This window comes from Rhincodon typus, chromosome 10 (genome assembly GCF_021869965.1).
Source record: "Rhincodon typus isolate 14 chromosome 10, sRhiTyp1.1, whole genome shotgun sequence".
In the NCBI taxonomy this organism is placed as follows: Eukaryota; Metazoa; Chordata; class Chondrichthyes; order Orectolobiformes; family Rhincodontidae; genus Rhincodon; species Rhincodon typus.
In genome coordinates, this window is record NC_063341.1 from 78,926,597 (window position 1) to 78,947,672 (window position 21,076).

Sequence of the window (21,076 nt, forward strand, 5' to 3'; positions counted from 1 at the left end):
TGCTGAGCTTTTCCAGCAACTTTGTTTTTGTTCTTTTTGTTACGTCTGGTTTCATCACATTTCTGTATTTGATTTCTGAGCATGATTCTAAATTTATCCAAGCTACGTGGCACTCCAGACGTTTTATTAAGATTCCCGTTAACTGCTCTATCTATAGAATGTAGAAATAGTGACTCTGCTGACTGGCACCAAGCTTCACTTATAGGTGTATTGAAACATAGGAAAAGGAAGCAAAATTTGGTCCATCAAGCCTGTTCTGCCATTCAATTAGATTGGAACTGATTTGCATCATATCTCCATCTACACATACCAGCCCTGTAATATTTAATACTCTTACCTAACAATAATCTATTAATCTCAGTTTGAAACATGTATAATCGACACCCATCCTTAAATTTTGTTGTGTGGGGGACAGTTCCAGATGTCCACTTCCCTTTGTGTAAAGTGGCGCTTCCTGACATCACACCTGAAAAGCCTAGTTCTAATTTTGAAGGCTTGAACACCATCCACCCCGGAATTAATTTCTATCAAACCTTTCATTCATCAAAAACCTCAATTACATTACCCGTTGATCTTGGATACTCAAGAGGATACAAACTTAGTCAGTGCAACGTCCCCATAACTTAACCTCAATAGTGGATCCAAACCACTCCCTCCGACAAAACATTACCTTTTATAATAGATGCATGGTACTTACCACACAGAAACAATCCATTCAGATCAACCAGTCCAATTGGCTTTATGCTCCGTATGAGCCTTCTCCGACACTGTTTTATCAGCATATCTTCAATTCCTTTCTCCAAAGTGTGATTAGTTTGCCCTTAAATGTACCTATATTATTTCTCTCTCAAACTTCAGTGCTTGCAAGTTTCACATTCAGACCATTCTTTGGGTAAACATGACATCCCTATTGGATTTTGAGTGTATCATTATTATAACTCCTGTATTTGCTCCCTCAAACAAATGGAAATTTGCTGCACCTACTGTATCAAATTCATTCATAATTTTAAAACTCTTGATCAGATCACCCCACAGCATTCTCTTTTCTAGGGAAATGAGCCCCAGCCTGATCATATTTCCTTATTACTTTACAGTTCTGGTATTGTCCTTGCCATGCTGTTTTTGCATCACCTCTCATGCCTGTACATTCCTTTCATTATATGGAGACCATTTCACAAGTCTCTTGATTATTAGCTGTTCATTCCTCTCCGCACTCTTTGTCACACTCATCTCCCAGTTTGCAAAAATGGCTTAGCAAAATGAAGCTACTGATGTGCATTCCCAACAGTTTCCACTTCAATCACTTATCGTTCCTTTTCTAATCTTTGCTTACCGCAACTCACGGGAATGTGCGTGTTCATCAGGCCCAATTCCCATGCTCTCTTAATAAGGGGAACAGGATACTGAAAAGAAAAGAAAGGTATCATTGATACACAGATGCCTCACTGCAACCTCCCCACAACCAGCATCAAGATTGCAACAACCCATTTCTCCTTTACCGAAACAAAACCATGTATATGGGAGTAGACCACTTGGCTGCACCAGTCAGGGCCTGATCCCCTATCACAATGCCATATTCTCACTTTCTCCACATACTCCTTGATATTTCAATATCTAAAAGCTGATCTCCCTCTTACTTGAATATGTTCAGTGACCCAGCTTCCACGTCCTTCTGTGGTAGAGAATTTCACAGATCACTACCCGGTAAATGAAGAATTGTTTACTCATTGCGATCCTAAATGGTCTACACCTGTACCTTGAGACTGTCCCTGCTCCTAGACTCCCCAAACCAGGGGAAAAAACCTCTTTGCATCTAGTCTTTGTCAACCATGTCATAATTTTATGTGTTACAATCAGATACCTCTCATCCTTCCGAACTCCAGTGAAAACAGGCTCAGTCGAACCAATTGTTCCTCACAGGACAGTCCTGCCATCCCCGATATCAACCCAGTGAGCTTTCAGTTACCAATGCTTTCTAGCATCTTGTAGTGGAATTGTTCCACCATTTATATAAGCCATTAATATCCACTGTTAGCCTCCAAAAAGATACTTTAAGACTTTCAATAGGAGTGCCTCTATTCTGAATGTCAGGCCAAATTTTCTCACCAATCAGTAATGATTTCTCTTTGTAAAAACACAATGGGTTGATTAATTTCCTTTCTAAAAGGGTGGCTCTTTTATCTACAATGGAGAATGTGGGCTTACCTGATAGAGGGCTTTAAAATGATGGAAGGCTTTGATGGAGTAGGTAGTAGAAAATGATTTCCACTTGTGGAGGAAGCCTGAATTAGGGGACTAAATACTAGACTGGATATATTAGGCTCTTGGAAATTCAGGAGAAACTCCTTCAAGCAGACGGTGGTGAGATTGAGGAACCGGATTCCACAGGGAGTAGCTCAGGTGAATAGTGCAGATATTTTAAATCAGGAAGCTGGAAGGATAGGCTAATAAGTTGAGATGGAGAGGGATGGGTGAAAGCCCGTGTGGAGCACAAACTCCATCTTATACTAGCTGTATTGATTCGTCTATTACTGCACTGTCAATTCTATAGATTTATTTTGAATAACAGATAACTCACCAAATAGTCGTCTCTTTTTCTCTCCGTTGCGGTAACAATAAGAGTATAAGGGAATGGGAACGCAATTAGGGATAAACCCAGGGTAGGGGAGATACCCAAATAGGGTTTGAGGGGAGAACAAATGGGTGTCAGGAATGGAGTGGAGATGAATGTACCTCTCAGAGCTAGTGATGAAAGCGATGAAATGCCATCAATATAGTTCACTGACCTCTCCGCTCCTGTCATAGTCAGCAGCTGCTGGAGCCACTTCCTCCCGAGCAAACTTTCGTGCCGTAGCCTGGAACTCTTTCTGCTCATCTGTGAGTTCTGTAATATTTGGGAAAGAAAGATAGTGATGTGTCTTTCCTCTTTAGTACTTAAGAAAATTGAAGTTTCTTTAATTCTCAATATGTATTTAGTATGTCATTAACATAATAAAAATCCGGTGTTGTTTAAGTCCAGAGTTTACTGTGTTTATGATCCCAGTTGATGTTATTACAAGACAAGTCCAACCCCAGACTGAAATTTAGCTTAGTTAATCATATTTTGGTTTGTTTTTAACAAAATGGTGTCTCAAATATGACCAGGCGATTTTGCAGATTTTTATTTCAACAATAAATCAAATGTTTATTGACAAAAATAAACTGAGGATCCATAAAAGGATTATAAAGACTCTGGACATTTAAACAAGAACCTACATTTATGTAGGTTGCATGACCTCAGGATGCCTAAACTGCTTGACACCTGCAAAAGCAACATTCATCCCGTCTTGCTTTAACAGATTGCAACAATGCCGAACTGGAAGGGCTTTGTGACATGATTAAATTTGCAATCCAAGAGACATGTAGCCAGATCACTGGATTTACATCTTATAAGCTTCAAAATGTTTTCAATATAACATGAAGTCCACATTTTATGTCAAAATCATCCCATAGCACAGCAAAAACGACAAAAATAATCGATACCACTACAACAGAGTGATAACAAGTCAAAACCAATCATCCTCACTATCACTGGAGTCACAACACAGTGAAATTAAAACATTCAATGGCCTTCAAAATTGCCCAATTGCACCTAACCAGACTTTACCAATAATGGATTTTAGATACCAAGTTTATAATTCAAACAAAAATTAGTAATTTATTATCATCGAGACTTTAGAACAGTAAGACAAAACTAATCTAACTAATATCTAGAACCTAAATCCAATCTTCTTTGATTATAATCCTCATCTCTCTCAGACAGACTGAAAAACAGATCAACACAGTTAAGAGATAAGTTTAAAAGAAAATAAAAGAATTGTATTTTGCAAATTCAATTAAGTAGTTTCAAATGACCAGACCTTCAATGAAATCATTGAACGTTGATTTGTTCATAGGCACGTAGTATTGTAGATCTTGCTCAAATTTGGAAGTCACCAATGTAAACAGTTCCAGCAGATTTCTAGAAATATTTATTTATTTCTTACAGGCTAGGATTCTTTTCACAGATCACTCAATAATTTGACAATTCAAAAGAAAACTATAGAGAGCAAAATACAGTGGCTAGTCCAGAAGCTTCCCAAAATTATTCCGCCTCCTGCTCAAACCCCGTCACAACCACTTTCTTCTCTCTTTCCATCAACATTCTCTATGATTGGCTGGTTAGCATCAGTCATCCCTTGACTCACCAAATCAACATCCAGCTGCCAGCCTGGAGCACAGGAACAGCTTGGTTCTGATTTGTTAAGTGTCCTTAGAATAGCAATTAACTCACATTATCTTCCAGGCTAGTTCCCAACAGATGACATCTGCTTTTGTTCTCTTCTAACACAAGCAACTATTCAAAGTTCAACTCTTAACCTTAACTCTCTGTTGCAAATAAGAAATATAAGAAAATAAAAGAAAAATAGTGATGGTCTCAACAGTAGTCCAATCCAAAACTCAGCAAACGATAAGTGCCACATCAAATACATGCAATGGGTAGGAAGGCTAATGAAATCTAACACTGCACAACTTCTTCCAGGCAATCGATGGACAATAAACAAAACAGTCTCTCCTGACTTCAAAGTGAAGAAAGCAATGCTCTTCTCAAAGATCATGCAGCTATCGGAGATTGTCAGAGAAAGCATTACCAGAACCATCACAACAGGGAGACAACAGTATCAAACAAAATCAAACAATATCACAACAGCTTAAAAGCCCAATATTTGCTGAGATACAGAAGGCTATAAAATAGCTAAATTTGCTAATGCTCTTCGGGAGGGTTTAAACTAATTCAGCAGGGGGATGGGAACCTGAATTGTAGCTCCAGTGTACAGGAGGTTGAGAGTACTGAAGTCATGAATAAGGTTTCAAGGTCGCGGGAGTGTACCGGCAGGCAGGAGGGTGGTTTGAAGCGTATCTACTTCAACGCCAGGAGCATCCGGAATAAGGTGGGTGAACTTGCAGCATGGGTTGGTACCTGGGACTGCGATGTTGTGGCCATTTCGGAGACATGGATAGAGAAGGGACAGGAATGGTTGTTGCAGGTTCCGGGGTTTAGATGTTTCAGTAAGATCAGGGAAGGTGGTAAAAGAGGGGGAGGTGTGGCATTGTTAGTCAAGGAAAGTAATACAGTGGCAGAAAGGACGTTTGACGAGGACTCGTCTACTGAGGTAGTATGGGCTAAGGTTAGAAACAGGAAAGGAGAGGTCACCCCGTTGGGAGTTTTCTATAGGCCTCCGAAAAGTTCCAGAGATGTAGAGGAAAGGATTGCAAAGATGATTCTGGATAGGAGCGAAAGTAACAGGGTAGTTGTTATGGGGGACTTTAACTTTCCAAATATTGACTGGAAACGCTACAGTTCGAGTACTTTAGATGGGTCAGTTTTTGTCCAATGTGTGCAGGAGGGTTTCCTGACACAATATGTAGATAGGCCAACAAGAGGCGAGGCCACATTGGATTTGGTACTGGGTAATGAACCAGGCCAGGTGTTAGATTTGGAGGTAGGTGAGCACTTTGGTGATAGTGACCACAAAAATTCGGTTACGTTTACTTTAGCGATGGAAAGGGATAGGTATATACCACAGGGCAAGAGTTATAGCTGGGGGAAAGGCAATTAATGAGGCGATTAGGCAAGATTTAGGATGCATAGGATGGAGAAGAAAACTGCAGGGGCTGGGCACAATTGCTACTGCATGTCCTTGATAAGTATGTACCTGTCAGGCAGGGAGGAAGTGGTCGAGCGAGGGAACCGTGGTTTACTAAAGAAGTTGAATCTCTTGTCAAGAGGAAGAAGGAGGCTTATGTAGAGATGAGGAGTGAAGGCTCAGTGAGGGCGCTTGAGAGTTACAAGTTAGCCAGGAAGGACCTAAAGAGAGATCTAAGAAGAGCCAGGAGGGAACATGAGAAGTCTTTAGCAGGTAGGATCAAGGAAAACCCTAAAGCTTTCTATAGGTATGTCAGGAATAAAAGAATGACGAGAGTAAGATTAGGGCCAGTCGAGCACACTAGTGGGAAGTTGCGTGGAGTCCGAAGGGATAGGAGAGGCGCTATTTGAATATTTTTCGTCAGTATTCACACAGGAAAAAGACAATGTTCTCAAGGAGAATACTGAGATACAGGCTGTTAGACTAGACGGGATTGAGGTTCATAAGGAGGAGGTGTTAGCAATTCTGGAAAGTGTGAAAATACGTAAGTCCCCTGGGCCGGATGGGATTTATCCTAGGATTCTCTGGGAAGCTAGGGAGGAGACTGCAGAGCCTTTGGCTTTGATCTTTATGTCGTCATTGTCTTCAGGAATAGTGCCAGAAGACCGGAGGATAGCAAATGTTGTCCCCTTGTTCAAGAAGGGGAGTAGAGACAACCCTGGTAATTATAGACCAGTGAGCCTTACTTCGGTTGTGGGTAAAGTGTTGGAAAGGATTATAAGAGATAGGATTTATAATCATCTAGAAAGGAATAATTTGATTAGGGATAGTCAACACGGTTTTGTGAAGGGCAGGTCGTGCCTCACAAACCTTATTGAGTTCTTTGAGAAGGCGACCAAACAGGTGGATGAGGGTAAAGCGGTTGATGTGGTGTATATGGATTTCAGTAACGCGTTTGATAAGGTTCCCCATGGTAGGCTATTGCAGAAAATACGGAGGCATGGGATTGAGGGTGATTTAGCGGTTTGGATCAGAAATTGGCTAACTGTAAGAAGACAGAGGGTGGTGGTTGATGGGAAATGTTCATCCTGGAGTTCAGTTACTAGTGGTGTACTGCAAGGATCTGTTTTGGGGCCACTGCTGTTTGTCATTTTTATAAATGACCTGGATGAGGGCGTAGAAGGATGGGTTAGTAAATTTGCGGATGACACTAAAGTCGGTGGAGTTGTGGATAGTGTAGAAGGATGTTGCAGGTTACAGAGGGACATAGATAAGCTGCAGAGCTGGGCTGAGAGGTGGCAAATGGAGTTTAATGCAGAAAAGTGTGAGGTGATTCACTTTGGAAGGAATAACAGGAACACAGAGTACTGGGCTAATTGTAAGATTCTCGGTAGTGTGGATGAGCAGAGAGATCTCGGTGTCCATGTGCACAGATCACTGAAAGTTGCCACCCAGGTTGATAGGGTTGTTAAGAAGGCATACAGTGTGTTAGGTTTTATTGGTAGAGGGATTGAGTTTCGGAGCCATGAGGTCATGTTGCAGCTGTACAAAACTCTGGAGCAGCCGCACTTGGAGCATTGCGTACAGTTCTGGTCGCCGCATTATAGGAAGGATGTGGAAGCATTGGAAAGGGTGCAGAGGAGATTTACCAGGATGTTGCCTGGTATGGAGGGAATCTTATGAGGAAAGGCTGAGGGACTTGAGGCCGTTTTCGTTAGAGAGAAGAAGGTTAAGAGGTGACCTAATAGAGACATACAAGATGATCAGAGGATTAGATAAGGTGGACAGTGAGAGCCTTTTTCCTCGGATGGTGATGGCTAGCACGAGGGGACATAGCTTTAAATTGAGGGGTGATAGATACAGGACAGATGTCAGAGGTAGGTTCTTTACTCAGAGAGTAGTAAGGGCGTGGAATGCCCTGCCTGCAACAGTAGTAGACTCGCCAACTTTAAGGGCATTTAAATGGTCATTGGATAAACATATGGATGATAATGGAATAGTGTAGGTTAGATGGGCTTCAGATTGGTTTCACAGGTCGGCGCAACATCGAGGGCCGAAGGGCCTGTACTGCACTGTAATGTTCTATGTTCTATGTTCTCGATGAAGGACAACAAAAAAGTGTGGATAACGTTTCTGTAGAGATCTATAAATCTGGTGGGTTGTGAGCTATTACTCAAGTTTGAAGATGTTTTCTTTCATAAAAATCTGTTGAGAGTTACTAACAACTTTTGCAATGCCACCACTGATTAGTCACCCATCATGAACAATATAAAAATCTCTGGGAACTATAGAGCCATATCCCTTCAGCCCAGTGTGAAGAAGAATCCCACATGAATCCTCCTGAACAGCCTCCTACACGTGAGCGAGTACATCATTCGGGATACTCAATACAGTTTCTGGTATTCGTAGGGGAGCCACATATTTGCTTTGTCACTCGACAATCCAAGGAGAGAGCCTGGAGCAATGCAAAGAACTCCACATGGCTGTAACTGACTTATCAATAGCTTCTGATTCCATAAACCATGAAGCCCTTTGGAAAGTCTTTCAGAGACATGGAGGTTCAATAAAATGTGTACTATCCTATGAAACCTGCATGATGGTATAACAGCAGAAGTTCTTTCAATGAACTGAAGACCCACAGGTGCCCTCTCTACTCAAAGAGTTGACTCAGGATAGACTGGCTGAGCCACCCGAGGAGGCACAAACCACAAAACTAGCAGACATCATTCTTGTTTGATATACTGATGAAGGCAAGTGGAAATCTGGCTCCCTCTCCACCTGAAGAAAGCAGAGAGGCCACAGGCTCTCCGGGGTTTCTGAAGAAATACATTTTTCTTTGAGATGGAAAATTTGTTTTTCAAATATACTTCAGTTACGCTGCAATGTATGGATGGATTCTTGCAGGCCTGTATTTGAAACAAAATTACTGATCATATTGCTGGAACTTGAAAAGTAATTTCGAAAGTACATAGGAACACAAGTAGCCCAGTCAGCTCAGGCCTGCTTCATCATTCAATCAGTTAATGACCGAACTGTACTACATTTTTCTGTCTATACTCAATTAATGCTTTAATATTGTGATACTCTTCCCCATAAAAAACTAACAATCTCAGGCTTGAAAGTTCCAGTTGACCATCAAGTCTCCAAAGTGAAAAGACTACTTTTATTTTCTGGACTATGAACTTAAAAATGGGATATCTTTTAAAATACTGCTTTAAACCAATGACTATGGAAGATGATATTGCAGTTTAAAAAAAAAAGTTACTGGAACTCAGTGTTATATCTGCAATGTGGCCTTATTCAAACAGTAGGAGCGGGAGGCTGCCACCTGGGCTCCACACGTTCATCTAGGAGCTGTTTTGCTCAGTGACAGACTCTTGATTAGTTTTGCCACCAGGACTAGTTGTGTGCATTCAGGAATACTCAGCATATTACCAACTTTTTGAAAGGCTCAAAAGTCTGCTTCCGAGCTGCGGAAGAACTGTACACTTGTCTCTCTAACTTTTCCCTAGCTCCAAGCTATTCAGTTACCTTAGAACCAATCATACAGTTATTGTCAGGTAAGAAAATCTTGGTCACTAGTCCGTAGACCATTCAATTTCTTGCTAGTATACTCCCTCAGAACCAAATAGTCTGCAACTCAAACTTCAACTACTGCTTGTTCAAACGGTTGTTTCTGATGCCTGCAGTCAGGTTGCTTGTTTTTCAAAACTGCAACCACCCTTTCAAACATTGGTTTTAAAGCAGCTTTCATTTCAGTTCACATATTTTAAAAACAGAATATAGAAAGACATGAGCCCTTACACTGCTCCTACTGTAACTCAGTGGAATGACTAAACATAAAATACAAACAAGTCAGTTGGTTATCAACAAATTATTTAGAAGCCAGCTTACCAAAACTGAATCCAGGTGCAGTTTGGCTTGCTTTCAACACAGCTGCAGATGGCTGGCTGCTTGACTGAAATCGCAAACCAACTCGGACACTGGCCCTCAGGGCACTCTTCAGATAGAAAGCACAAAATCAAATTTCAATCATGCTGCATAAACATGGAAAAGGAAAGAAAAAGCATGCATGTCATATGGAGCTTTTCACAGCTTTGGAATATCCCAAAGAGCTTGACAGCCAATGAAGTATTTCTGCAGCATAGGAACTGTTATAGTTTAGGAACACGGCACCAAGTGTTGACACACACAGGCTACACATTCAGCTGTCTGGACCAGAAACTCTGGAATCTGCTCCCTAAACGACTGCAGAAAGGTTTTAAGGACCCTGTTAAACCAATCTATATAACCAAACATATGGACATCTTGCCCAGTAGCTCTTTATGTGGTTCAGTGTCAAATTTTGGTTTGATAGTTGAGCTGTGAAGTACCTTGAGAAATTGTATCTTTTTTGATGTTAAAGGACCTACATAAATATTTAACATAAATCCCATAAAAATGCAAGGATGCTAGTGTCATTGATGTATCTACAGAGTGAACCATTTCATCTGCTTGGCCAAGTAGGAAATTATCTTTAATACTGCTCAACTAGAAGCAGAAGATTGCGGGATTCAAGGCCCATCATTCAGGACTTTAGCAGGTAATATATGAACACCTCAGAAAGAGTGCTGCATTGTTGCAATTACACCCAAAAGAGAATTGGAAATGTATTTATTGAATGGCAGGGCAGACTCAAGGAGCCTAATGGCCTACTCCTGCTCCTGCTCCCATTTGAAAAGGAGAAGAATTTGCAGTGGAATTGGGACTAATTGGACAGCTGTCTTAAAGAGCAGGGTACTTACTTCCTCCCGTACCAACAGATTCCACAATTCTATCTCCCATTCTGGATGTAGATCAGAAACATTGGTTCAGGCAACATTTTTTCCTTCAACAGTCACCATCATTCACCTCATTTTTAATTGCAAGAATTAGCCATATGCAAAGCAGGTGGTATATTTCAAAACCAATTTGTATGAAGTGTTTTCTGAGATAGCAAGGACTATAGATGCTGGAGTCAGAATCAACACAGTGTGGAGCTGGAGGAACACAGCAGGTCAGGCAGCATCAGACGAACAGGAAAGTTGAAGTTTCGGGACCCTCCATCAGAACTCTGAGGTGTTTTCAAGATGAGAGGGGAAAAGTTTATCGGAGATATGCGTGGAAAGTTCTTTACACAGAGGGTGGTGGGTGCCTGGAACGCGTTGCCAGTGGAGGTGGTAGAGGCAGGCATGATAGCGTCATTTAAGATGTATCTAGACAGATACATGAATGAGCAGGAGGGATACAGATCCTTGGATAATAGGCGACAGGTTTAGATAGAGGGTCTGGATCGGCGCAGGTTGGAGGGCCGAAGGGCCTGTTCCTGTGCTGTAACAAGATTGTCTAACACTGCCTTGTTAGAAGGAGCAGTCAAATTTCTGTTTGTACCTGAAGCATGGAATCTAGCCTTAGAGGCTAACAGTCAAAGTTTGTTCTGTGGTTGTGATGACGTCATGTGGAACATATCAGGGGCAGCCTAATCACATAGGAAGCAAGTTCCCACAACTTGGAACTAAACCAATAACCTTATGAGACATAAGAAGCATGCAAAGAATTCTCAGTGGGATTAAAATGCTTCGTAGCAGGCAGTGCTTATCCAGAACATGCTATGATTATTGCTACCTTGAACTCTGAATCAAGTGTCAAAAGTGAATGCATTTTATTTTGAGCTGGTATCATAGAATCACAATGCTGAAGAGGACCATTGAGTCTGTACTGCCAAAAATACATCACCTCCTACACTAGTTCCACTTTCCCACACTAGGCCCATTGCTTTGAAACAAAAATAGAGATTGCTGGAAAAGCTCAGCAGGTCTGGCAGCATCTGTGAAGAGAAATCAGGAGGTATATAGGGGAGTTAATGTTTCGGATCTGGTGACCCTTCCTCAGAATTGGCTTTGAATGTTATGACACTTCAAATGTTCGTTCAAGTACTTTTTAAAGATTGAGGTTTCTTACCTCAAGTCGGAAATACATTTCAGGACCCCACCAGACTTTGGTTTAAAAAGTTTCTCCTCAGATCTCTTCCAAAGTCTTGCCTTTCAAAGTGTACCCCACTGTTCTTTACCCATCGATTAAATGGAATAGCTGCTTTCTTGTCACCCTGTCAATGCTCCTCATAATCTCATACACTCCATCAGGCACCCTGCAACCCCCTCAACATTCCCTGCTCCAAAGAAAACAACCCGAGCTTATCCCGCCTCTCTACATCACTGAAATGCTCCATCCCAGGCAACATTCTGGTGAATCTCTTCTGCACCTCCTCCTATGCAATCACATCCTGCCTACAGTGTGCCGACCAGGACTGTACAGTACTGCAGCCGTGGCGTGACCAAAATTCTGTGTGGCTCCAACACGACTTCTCTGCTCTTACAATCTATACCTTGACTGATAAATTGTCCCATATATCTTAACTACCTTGTTAACCTGTCCAACCTTCTTCAGGGACCTGTGGACAAGCATACCAAGATCCCTCTGTTCCTAGTTTCCTGCCATTCATTAAATAGTGCAAAATAGGCTACAAAAAGACACGACCAATACTCACTCATCTCAATCCACATGGACAAGGAGAACCACGACTTTGACTGGGACAACACCAAGATCCTGGGACAGGCTAGGCAGAGACAAGCACGAAAATTCCTGGAAGCATGGCACTCCACGAAGCATGCTATTAATAAACACATTGAACTCGACCCCATATACATTGCACTACGGAGGAAGCCCGGAAGTGAGGCAATCCATCGCAATGGACCCCAGAGTTTAAAAACCAGGTGGGAAAACACACCGACGCTTCATCAGAGGCTGCACTGAGGATGTTACCAAGCACGGTAACGAAACGTTTGCGGAACAAACCAGCTCGGCGAGCCAACCAACCTCAACACCCACAACCCCAGCTACAGATCTACTCCAAAACCTTAGTGCAAAATAATCAAAATTAAATTAAAATAAAACGACAGGAAAGTTGCACAATATTACCTTGGGGCAACGCTGAACAAGTACCACAAAGCTGCAATTTCAATACATTTGACAACTGTATGCAAAATCTATCCTAGATATGTTTTGGCTTTTACTTTCACTGCTGCTGGATGCACAAGATCCCTAATCACTTTTCCAAACAGCATTTGAAATCTCTCTCTGGCATCTAATCCTATCCTACACATCCACCAGGATCTTAGCACAGCTCAGAACTTTTATCTACACACACAGCTGATGGTCATTCTCTTCGCAGCAAAGGATCTTGAGGGCAGGTTTGGTTAACGTGTCCAAGGTTATGAAAATTTGCATGAACTTGACCAGGAAAACTGTTTGCATTGGATGATGGTATAAGCATGAGGGAACAGGGATAATAGGACAAGGTTTTGGGCAAGGGATTTGCGGGGAAGAATTTTTTTTAAACTCTGATTGTTAATACCTTGAACTCTCCAGCCAGGAGACTGGTGGAAACAATGGGTCTGAATGGAAATGAAATGAGCACTCAAAGGGAATGCTAGTGCTACAAGGGAGGATTTAAACTAGACTGGCAGGGGGTGGGATCCTCAACAGCAGGGAGGCAAGTGAGAGGCTGGAAGGAGATACAGTAATCAGAAATAGCAAGTTCAAGAGACAGGTCTACCTAGAACAGGACAGGGGGCGAGGAATGCCTGCTGGATTAAATTGCATCTATTTCAATACAAGAGGGCTGACAGGTAAGGCCAATTAACTAAGGGTATTGTTAGGTACGTGGGAATGGGATATTATAGCCATTACAGAAACATGGCTAAGGGAGGGACAGGACTGGCAGCTTAATGTACCAGGTGTTTTAGGCAGCTGAGAGGTAAAGGGAAGAGGGGAGGGGGAGTTGCATTTTAGATTAAGAGGAGTATCACAGCAGTTGTCAGAGATGAAATAACTGAGGGATCATCCAGTCAGGCTTTGTTGGTGGAGCTAAGAAATAAGAAGGGGATGATAACATTATTTGGGTTGTACTATAGGCTCCCAAATAGTCAATGGGAATTAGAGGAACAAATATGCAGGGAGATTGGGAAGACTTGTAGCAGCAATAGGGTTGTCATAGTGGGGGATTTTAATTTTCCTAACATAGACTTGGACTGAGTTAAGGGCTTAGATGGAGTGGAATTTGTTAAATGTGTTCAGGAAAGTTTCCTCAAGCAGTGTATAGAGGGTGCTACTCGGGAAGGAGCAAAACTCAACCTACTCTTGGGAAATAGGGCAGGACACGTGACTGAGGTGACAGTGGGGGATCACTTTGGGACCAATGACCATAGTTCTATTAATTTGAAAATGGTTATGCAGAGGGACAAAATTGGTCCACAGGCTCAAGTTCTAAATTGAGGCAAGGCAAATTTTAATGAAATTAGACAGGAGCTTCGGTGCTTGATTGGAGTAGTTTGTTTGCAAGCAAAGGGACCTCTGGGAGCCAGGAGGCCTTTAAATGTGTGGTCTATATGTTCCTGTAATGGCGAAGGGCAAGGTTGGCAGGAGTAGGGAACCCTGGATGACAAGAGAAATTGAGGCTTTGACCAGAATAAAGGAGGAAGCGTGACTCAGGTAATGGCAGCTGGGATCAAAGGAATCCCTTGAGGTATATAGGAGATACAGGTGTTTACTGAAGGAGGAAATCAGGAGGACGAAAAGGGAGCATGACATAGCTTTGGCTGAGAAGATTAGGGTGAATCCAAAGAGATTTTTTAGTTATTCTTTGCCCTTTAATATACTTAGAGAGAATAGGACCCATCAAGGACCAAAGTGGACATGTATGTGTGGAACCACAGGAGATGGTTGAGGTCCTCAATGAATATTTCTCCTCTGTTTACCATGGAGAAAGACATGAAGACTTGGGAATTTGGGCAAGTTAGTGGCGATATCTTCGGGACAGTCCATAGCACAGGGAGGCAAGTGCGAGGCAGGAAGGAGATACAGTAATCAGAAATAGCGTGGATGGACATTTTGATGGCATGGACCAGCTTCGGCCAAAAGGTCTGTCACTGTACTGTGGAACTCTATGACTCTAAGTGCAGGGTGATGGGGAACGAGTAAAGAAATTGAATTGCTCTGTGGGAAGCTTGCATGGACTCACAGGATGAATTGCCTCTTTGATCCTGAAGAAGCTCAAAAAGATCAATGAGGTTCATAGGATGTGGCAAACACCTTGTCTTGTGAAAGACTCGATACAGAAGACCTTCCGGTATCTTTAATCTTTTGTTTAGTTTATGGGCATCACTGACACTAAAGTAGATGTAATAACTATTTTCTATAGTGAGAAATACGGCCATCTAGATGGAACATGGGGCAATATAACAGGTCAGTGCTTGCTTCACAAATACAAATGAGACATCACCGTCATACTAAGGACTGCAGATGCTGGACTCAGAGATAACAGTGTGGAGCTGGAGGAACACAGTAGGCCAGGCATCATCAGAGGAGCAGGAAAGCTGACATTTCATCCTGACCCAAAACATTAACTTTCCTGCTTCTTTGATGCTGCCTGGCCTGCTGTGTTCCTCCAGCTTCACTTTGTCATCACTGTGATACACTTCTCTACTGCTGACACAATTATCCAGTTAAACTAGCTGAATATTAAATTCTCACTGATGCTTTATATTAGCCATAAAAGGCAGCGTAATCACCTAAAATCAGCTAAACAAAGTGTCCCATATATCTTCTTAACTAGTCTTTGTCATATTTATGTACTATGCATACAGTCGGCTGTCTCGTTTCCTGTGTTACAACAGAAACAACATACCAAAAAGTCTTTCACAAGCTGTAAAACACTTTGGGATATCCTGATGATTTGAAAGGCCTTTTCTACCTTTACAATTAATCCAACACAAAATGATCTCAGCTCTGCCCTCTGAAGCTGGATCCCCAGCTTTCTGACCCAAAGGCTTCAATCAGCGAAGCTCGGTCAAAGATGTGTATTTGAAGCAGCATCTTAAAGATGGACAGGTAAAGAAGCAGAGAGGTTCAAGAAGGGAATTCTAGAGCTGAGGGCATCTGAAGGCAAGGAATTAATGACATATAGCCTTAAAGCCAGCTCATCCTTTGGCTCATTGATTGGGTTAAACTTTCAAACCAGAGATTAGAGGTAAAAAGTTGAAGTCTAAGTGCACCAGCCAAAGAGCAAGTGTGGGATCATGTGCTGGAAATAGCACAGAGACAATGATTCAGTGTAATTGTGCTAGCTTACACAGGCTAGATGCCAAGATTGAGAAGAAATATAAGTTGATACTCCTAACACAGAACTGAAGGAATACTGTCCTCACTACCCTGGGGATGAAGTGCAGGGTGGAGCTCAGTGAATATCACACTGGCAGGGAAACAACAAAAACTGTGAGACACTAATTTCAAGGTCATTAGTTCTGTTGCCCTGCACCAATATCAACTTGTTCCAGCAGTAGCATTTTGCTTTGAGGAGGGAACACAGTCTTTTGAAAGTTCACGGTAGCCGTGATGTGGAGGTGCCGGTGTTGGGGTGGAATGGACAAGGTCAGAAGTCACATAACACCAGGTTATAGTTCAACAGGTTTATTTGAAATCACAAGCTTTCCAAGCACTGCTCCTTCGTCAGGTGAAGTGACTTTGTCAGCACTCAGAAAGCTTGTGATTTCAAATAAACCAGTTGGACTATAAACTGGTGCTATGTGACTTCTGACCTTTTGAAAGTTCAGACAGAGGCAGGATAATCAGAGTGTCTGGATGAAGCATTTCCAATCAACTTCTGCCAGAAGTGATGAATGGATGATCCACCTTGAAACCTTCAGTTTGTTAAAAATAAGCTAGCTTATACAGGACTTTTACAGTTAACAGTAGGGCCTAGGGTAGTATTGTCGAACAGAGAGACCTTGGGGTTCAGGTACATAGTTCTTTGAAATTTGTGTCACAGGTCGACAGGGTAGTTAAGAAGGCATTTAGCATGGCTGCCTTTATTGCTCAGACCACTCAGTGTACGAGTTGGGACGTCATATTGAGATTCTACAGGATGTTAGTGATGCCATTTTTGGCGTACTGTGTACAGTTCTGTTCGCCCTGCTATGGGAAGGATATTATTAAATTAGAGAGGGTTCAGAAAAGATTTACCAGGACTGGAGGATTTGAGTTACAAGGAGAGGCTGGGACTTCTTCACTGGCGCGTAGGAGTTTGAGCGGTGACCTTGTAGAGGTTTATAAAATCATGACAGGCATAGATAAAGTGAATAGCAAAGATCTTTTCCAGAGGGTAGGGAAATTCAAAACTAGGGGGCATATTTTTAAGGTGATAGGAGAAGGATTTGAAAGGGACCTGAGGGGCAACTTTTTCACACAGACGAAGTGATAGATGCAAGTACAGTTACAACATTTAAAAGACATTTGGACAGGTACATGAATAGGCAAGGTTTAGAGGGATATGGACCAAATGTAGGCAAATGGGATTAGTTTAGTTTGGGAAACCGGGTCGGCATGGATAATTTCGACCAAAGTGTCTGTTTCTGTACTGTATGATTCTATAATTGTGAGGGGTTCATTCCACACTCAAAGGAATTGTAGCATCGCCTCCACAGTTTGAGATAAAGAAGGGAGAAAAATCAGTTAAATAAAGATTTAAAAATAGGACAGATATTTCTTTAGGATTGAGATCCTGTAACAGATACACTGGGAAACAGGTTGAAATATTGCTTTGATGTTTGTTTAGAATGTTTCTGTCCTCATATATATAGCTTCATCTGACTTTTCTCTGATTGCGTCATAAACTTGTTTTCCTACTAAGAATCATCTGCAGCCTCATGCAATTATGTTTTCAAGACCTTACGGCAACTGCTAGTACTAAATTCATAATTTATCAAACCAGGCTTTAATCTGTGAACTACCTTGCAGCAGCTCTTTTTCAGTTTCGCGACCTGTGACCAGCGGGGTTCCACATGGATCAATTCTGGGAGCACCACTGTTTACAAGATATATTAATAACTCGGAGGAAGGAAGCAGATGTACCAAATTTGCAGGCCACAGAAAAATAAGTGGAAAGGCAGGTTATGATAGGGATACAAAAAAATTTGGAGAGAAATTGGTGGGTTTCTGTAGCTTCTCTGTTTTAATTTCAGATTTCCAGCAACAAGAGTACTTTGGTTTTATTTGGCTAAATACTACTCTCTGTAAACATAATGTCACCCAAAACTCTGGTGCCGGTGTCCTCATCCTTGCCTCACTCAGTCCTGTTCACCCACCTCCCCAAGCTCTCTGACATGCACTAGCACCTGGCCCAGCAACATAAAGTCATAGAGTCATACAGCACGGAAACAGACTCTTCGGTTCAACCAGTTCATGCCAAACATAATCCCAAACTAAACTAGTCCCACCTGTCTGCTCCTGCCCCATATCCCTCCAAACCTTTCCTATTCATATATCTATCCAAATGTTTTTTAAACATTGTAATTATACCTTCATCCACTACTTCCTCAGGAAGTTCATTCCACATGTGAGCCACTTTGAGTAAAAAATTTGCCTCATGTCTTTTTTAAAACTCTCACCTCAAAAACGTGCCCCCAGTCTTGAAATTCCCCATCTTGTTCTGGGATATACCTGATCAGGTCCTGGGGATTTATCCACCTCCATGCACCCCAAAACGCCAGGCATCAGAGTTTTGGGTGACATTATGTTCAGAGAGTGGTATTTAGCCAAATAGAACTGAAGTACTTTAGTTGCTGGAAAGTTTTTGTTCCTGATTTCTAGCATCCGCAGTTCTTTTGGTTTTCATCTCCATTTGGTATTGATATTAACAGTGTTCAAACCTAATCATCATCATCATCATCATAGACTACACCCATTCAATAAGGAGGCTTACCACTACTTCTGCAGCAGCAATAACTGCTGGCCTAGGCAGCGCCATCCCCACCCCATGAACTAAAAGTAAATCTTGCAAGGAATCATAATTAATCAGAATTTTAACTGATCACCACGGAGGCGATGGCCTAGTGGTATTATCACTGGACTGTTAATCCAGAGACCCAGATAATATTCTAGGGACCCGGGTTCGAATCCCGCCACGGCAGATGGTGGAATTTGAATTCAATAAATATCTGAAATTAAGAATCTAATGATGACCATGAATCCATTGTCGATTGTCAGAAAAACCCATCTGGTTCACTAATGTCCTTCACGGAAGGAAACTGCCATCGTTACCTGGTCTGACTCCAGACCCACAGCCATATGCTTGACTCTTAACTGCTCGCTGGGCAGTTAGGGATGGCCAGTGACACGCTCATCCGGTGAATGAATAAAGAATAATAAAACCTAAGCCTTGTGGCTTAAAGAACAGGTCAGTTAAATGATTCACACATGCCGATTGCTTAAAATCTTTCCAAATCCAAAAGTTGACAAATTTGGAATACCTTCCACTTGCCTGGATGAGCTCAAGAAACAAAACACCATGGGAACAGCACCTCCCGCAGGCCACATTAATCTATCGCACATACCACCCTGACTTGGAAATAGATCCCGGTCCCCTCTATCTCTAGAACAAAATCCTGGGCCGCCTCCTTATAGCACTACAAGTGTTGCTACACAACACAGACTGCAGGAGCAGTTGAAGGCGGTGGCTCAACAACACCTTGTAAAAGGCTATAAATGCTGGCTGTGCTCACATCATCTGCACCCCATTACTAATTAAAAACAGCAATACACTTTTACTGCTAACATGGAAAATCTTGGTGCTTGTAAAGAGCAAAGTGACAACATAAACAGTCTGTTGTGCAAGAATTTGGAGGGCAGTCATACTGGCCGCTAAGAATCTGACCAATGTGTGCTATCCCAACCCATACTGAACCTTGGTCATACATGATTCATCACACTACTACACGATATGTTTATGTAGGACAACTGTAAACATATTCTTTTTTAAGGCTTGTCAGCAAATATTTTGATGACTTAAGGCCAAGTTAAAAGATTACCACTGATATGATTAAAAATCAACATAGGTTAAGAAGATAAAACTAAGAGCTGCAGGTACTAGAGACGTGAAACAAAAAGAAAAAGCTGGAGAAACCCAGGTCTGACAGCATCTGTGGAAAGAAAGCAGAGTTAACATTCAGTCCAGTGTCCCTTCTTCACGACAGGTTATGTTTTTTCTCCACAGATGCTGCCAGAACTGCTGAGTTTGTCCAATAATTTCTGATTTTGTTAGTTTAAGAAAATCACTCCTTTTACAAAGCACCAGTCACTGCAGTAGTGTAGAAAACACTACACCAAATTTGAGCACAGCAAGCTCACAAAAAAGAAAAGAAGTGACTAGATAAGGTCAAGGATAAATTATGGTAGTAATTGAAAAGCAAATATTGTGGATTTTGGAGATCTGAAATACATTTTAAAGCAGAATATGCCAATATCTGTGGTGAGAAAAACAGACAATGTTTCAAATCCAACACGACACCAATGATAATAAATATTGCCGCCAGGACAGTAGGGACTACTCTCCTTTTGAAACTAGCAGATTCAGCCCGATTCTCAAGTGCATCCTCTATGCGATGTGTGTCACTAACTTTGACTTAATATTAAATGTTTTATTTGGTCATCCAAGAAGCTCTAGGTTTGTTTCCCACAGCTTTCCCTTTTAAGGGAAAAAACTTTTTCCTCATGGAAGCAAGCCCATGGTTCACCTGAGATAACAAGGTGTAGAGCTGGATGAACACAGCAGGTCAAGCAGCATCAGAGGAGCAGGAAGGCTGACGTTTCGGGCCTAGACCCTTCTTCAGAAATCATGGTTCACCTACTGTTTTTCCTTTTAAGGTTTCTGATATCAATTTATTTGGCTCAGATCTGTGCTTACTAAAGTTGGCTTTCCCCTAATTAAAGATTTTATTCTGGATTGTTCCTGGTCTTATCATTGCCAGCTTAAAGCTTGCAATACAATCATTAATGTCCCTTCATTATTCTCCTCCTGACACTTGATTCATTTGTTACACCACATTCCCAAGAACCAGTTCTAGCAGAGTGCCTAAGGACTATTTTCACTGGAGCGTCAGAGGCTAAGGGGTGACCTAGAAATTTATAACATCATGAGGGGCATAGATATGATAAATAGACAAGGTCTCTTCCCTGGGGTGAGGGAGCCCAAAACTAAAGGCAATAGGTTGAAGGTGAAAGGGGAAAGATTTAAAAGTAAACTGAGGGGCAACTTTTTGAAAGGGTGCAAAAAAGGTTGACAAGGATGTTGCTGGGATTGAAGGGTTTGAGTTATACAGACAGGCTGAATACGTGCTGTATGACTGAGGACACACTGAAGTAGAACTGTGTCCAAACGGTGTAGAAACTGTCCACCATCCTCTGCCCTTCACACTGTTACTATGCCAAACTATATCTGGATAATGATAATTCTTGCCGCTGTGCCCTGGGGTGTCAGCCAGGTATTAGTGATCTCTGAC

The 21,076-nt window shown here is 41.8% G+C and overlaps 1 protein-coding gene across 1 annotated transcript in view; it reads right to left on the reverse strand.

The window, feature by feature from the left end:
* acadm (acyl-CoA dehydrogenase medium chain) overlaps positions 1-9,684 on the reverse strand; it is a gene marked incomplete at its 5' end in the record, with an annotated part of 50,060 nt that extends 40,376 nt beyond the window's left edge. Inside the window, 3 exons of the mRNA XM_048601571.1 lie at positions 1,334-1,403; positions 2,787-2,884; positions 9,561-9,684. Coding sequence (XP_048457528.1) covers positions 1,334-1,403; positions 2,787-2,884; positions 9,561-9,684 — 292 coding nt within the window. The remainder of the gene's footprint in view (positions 1-1,333; positions 1,404-2,786; positions 2,885-9,560) is intronic.
* Positions 9,685-21,076: the final 11,392 nt, after the last annotated feature.